This window comes from Hordeum vulgare, chromosome 6H (genome assembly GCF_904849725.1).
Source record: "Hordeum vulgare subsp. vulgare chromosome 6H, MorexV3_pseudomolecules_assembly, whole genome shotgun sequence".
NCBI lineage: Eukaryota > Viridiplantae > Streptophyta > Magnoliopsida > Poales > Poaceae > Hordeum > Hordeum vulgare.
In genome coordinates, this window is record NC_058523.1 from 13,560,329 (window position 1) to 13,562,336 (window position 2,008).

At 46.8% G+C, this 2,008-nt stretch overlaps 1 protein-coding gene across 1 annotated transcript; it reads left to right on the top strand.

The window, feature by feature from the left end:
- Positions 1-271: 271 nt before the first annotated feature.
- LOC123403540 (histone H2B.4-like) lies at positions 272-905 on the top strand. Its single transcript, XM_045097470.1, has one exon. The coding sequence runs from the start codon at positions 335-337 to the stop codon at positions 746-748; it is 414 nt and encodes a 137-aa protein (XP_044953405.1). The 5' UTR covers positions 272-334; the 3' UTR covers positions 749-905.
- The last annotated feature ends 1,103 nt before the right edge of the window (positions 906-2,008 follow it).

Genomic DNA, 2,008 nt, shown 5'->3' on the forward strand with positions numbered 1-2,008 from the left:
TTGTATTGCATCTTCATGCTCTGCAACATGTGCTGCTGCAGCAGGAAGTCGTCTATCCTCGGCGCCTTCGCCAGCGTACGTTGTGCGCCAGGTCATCGATCCGCGGCCAAGCGCATCCGATCCGTCCATCTCAAGAATCATCGAACGGCTGGAACCGCTCCACGCCAACGATCCGAGGCAGCAGCCTCTCCGCCAACCGCAGCCCGCCTCCTTTCCCCTTCCAGTTTTCCCTATATAAATCTCGCCGCTCCCGTCGTCTCTCCACACCGCAGCATCTGCATCTGCCCCCACCTTCGATCCAAACCCCACCTCCCCACCCGCAGCAGCAGCATCCATGGCGCCCAAGGCTGCCGAGAAGAAGCCGGTGGAGAAGACCCCGGCGGGCAAGAAGCCCAAGGCGGAGAAGAAGGTGCCGGCGTCCAAGGAAGGCGCCGGAGGCGAGAAGAAGGGCAAGAAGAAGTCCAAGAAAAGCGTGGAGACGTACAAGATCTACATCTTCAAGGTGCTCAAGCAGGTGCACCCCGACATCGGCATCTCCTCCAAGGCCATGTCCATCATGAACTCCTTCATCAACGACATCTTCGAGAAGCTCGCCGGCGAGTCCGCCAAGCTCGCCAGGTACAACAAGAAGCCCACCATCACGTCCCGGGAGATCCAGACCTCCGTCCGCCTCGTCCTCCCCGGCGAGCTGGCCAAGCACGCCGTCTCCGAGGGCACCAAGGCCGTCACCAAGTTCACCTCCTCCTAGGCGTCTGCCTTGCATCGCATGGACGAATTGATGGTGGCATTATGTATGTAGTTTGAAGTACGATGTTACACCCTCTGTAAGAATTGTGCTGCTTGTTGGTCTGAAGGAATGGTGATGTTGCCGTCTGAATGGATGTTCATGTCTGCGTGTTGCTTCAGACTCGTCTTGCTTTCTACATGTTTTTACTGATTTTTGTTTACTGTGATAGTTTGCAAGTCTGCAGATAGAAACCTCTAGTTTAAATTCTACACTCGTTGAAGTTTGATATTCTGTAGCTAAATTCAAGATGGCGTCATTTAACGTTTCGTTTTAAAACTGAAGTTGGTGAGTTTTGTTAATCTCTGACGGAACATTCCAAGTTATTTTTGCTCAGTCGGCTTGCCATCCATACGGCAAGAAGCCAGGAACAGCTTGCCAGCTCGTGCTCTGAAAGTCAGAATGCGTTAGATTTTGATGTAACTTCTTGAGGTAAATTGGAGGATTTTCACAAAAAGACGAAGAGATAAATTTGAGGCAGTGCACCCATGTTTTTCAGAGTCAAGGAACATGTTCAGGAATTTCATCAGTACCAGCTTGCGTCGAGAAACTGATTTAAAGTGATCAAAACGAAATTATTTTATAATGGCTTAATCAACTATTAGTAAAGTCTCATACTATTTTCACTTTTTGCGTGGAAAAGTAAAGCCTCATACTATGATGATTAAAAACTAAATGTATTTACATATTCATAGACCCAAGACATAATAAAAATTACAACAGAAGACCCATGAGTACAAATATTTCTGACAATACCAAGTCGTAACACACAAAGGTTGCTGAAATGGGAAAGGAAAATGAATCTATCAGGCAAAGAATGGTCGTGGGAATCATCGTTGGTACAAATACAAATACAGATACAGTTCTGTGTTCCTGGTGACTTTGTCAGCAAGATCTTGCAAGAGAGTCTGCTGTTTTGGACCCTTTTGGTTCAGGATCATGAGACCCGAACTACAAACATAATCTCTTTTGTCGACAATAGAACGATAAACCATCACCAGTTTACTGATTTGGAAAATTGGCAATCCATAAAAAGCGACATCCAGAAACTTGTCTTTGCGCATCGTTTGCTTAGCTAGGTAGATTCTGCAAGGCATCCAAGCTTCTGCCTATTCTGTCTTCTATCCACGCAAGTCTCCTCTTAAATTTTAGCACACTAGCATGAATAACCCAAATATCAACTTCGGCAAGCTTGGAAAATGAGCATATGAACATGTAATAATC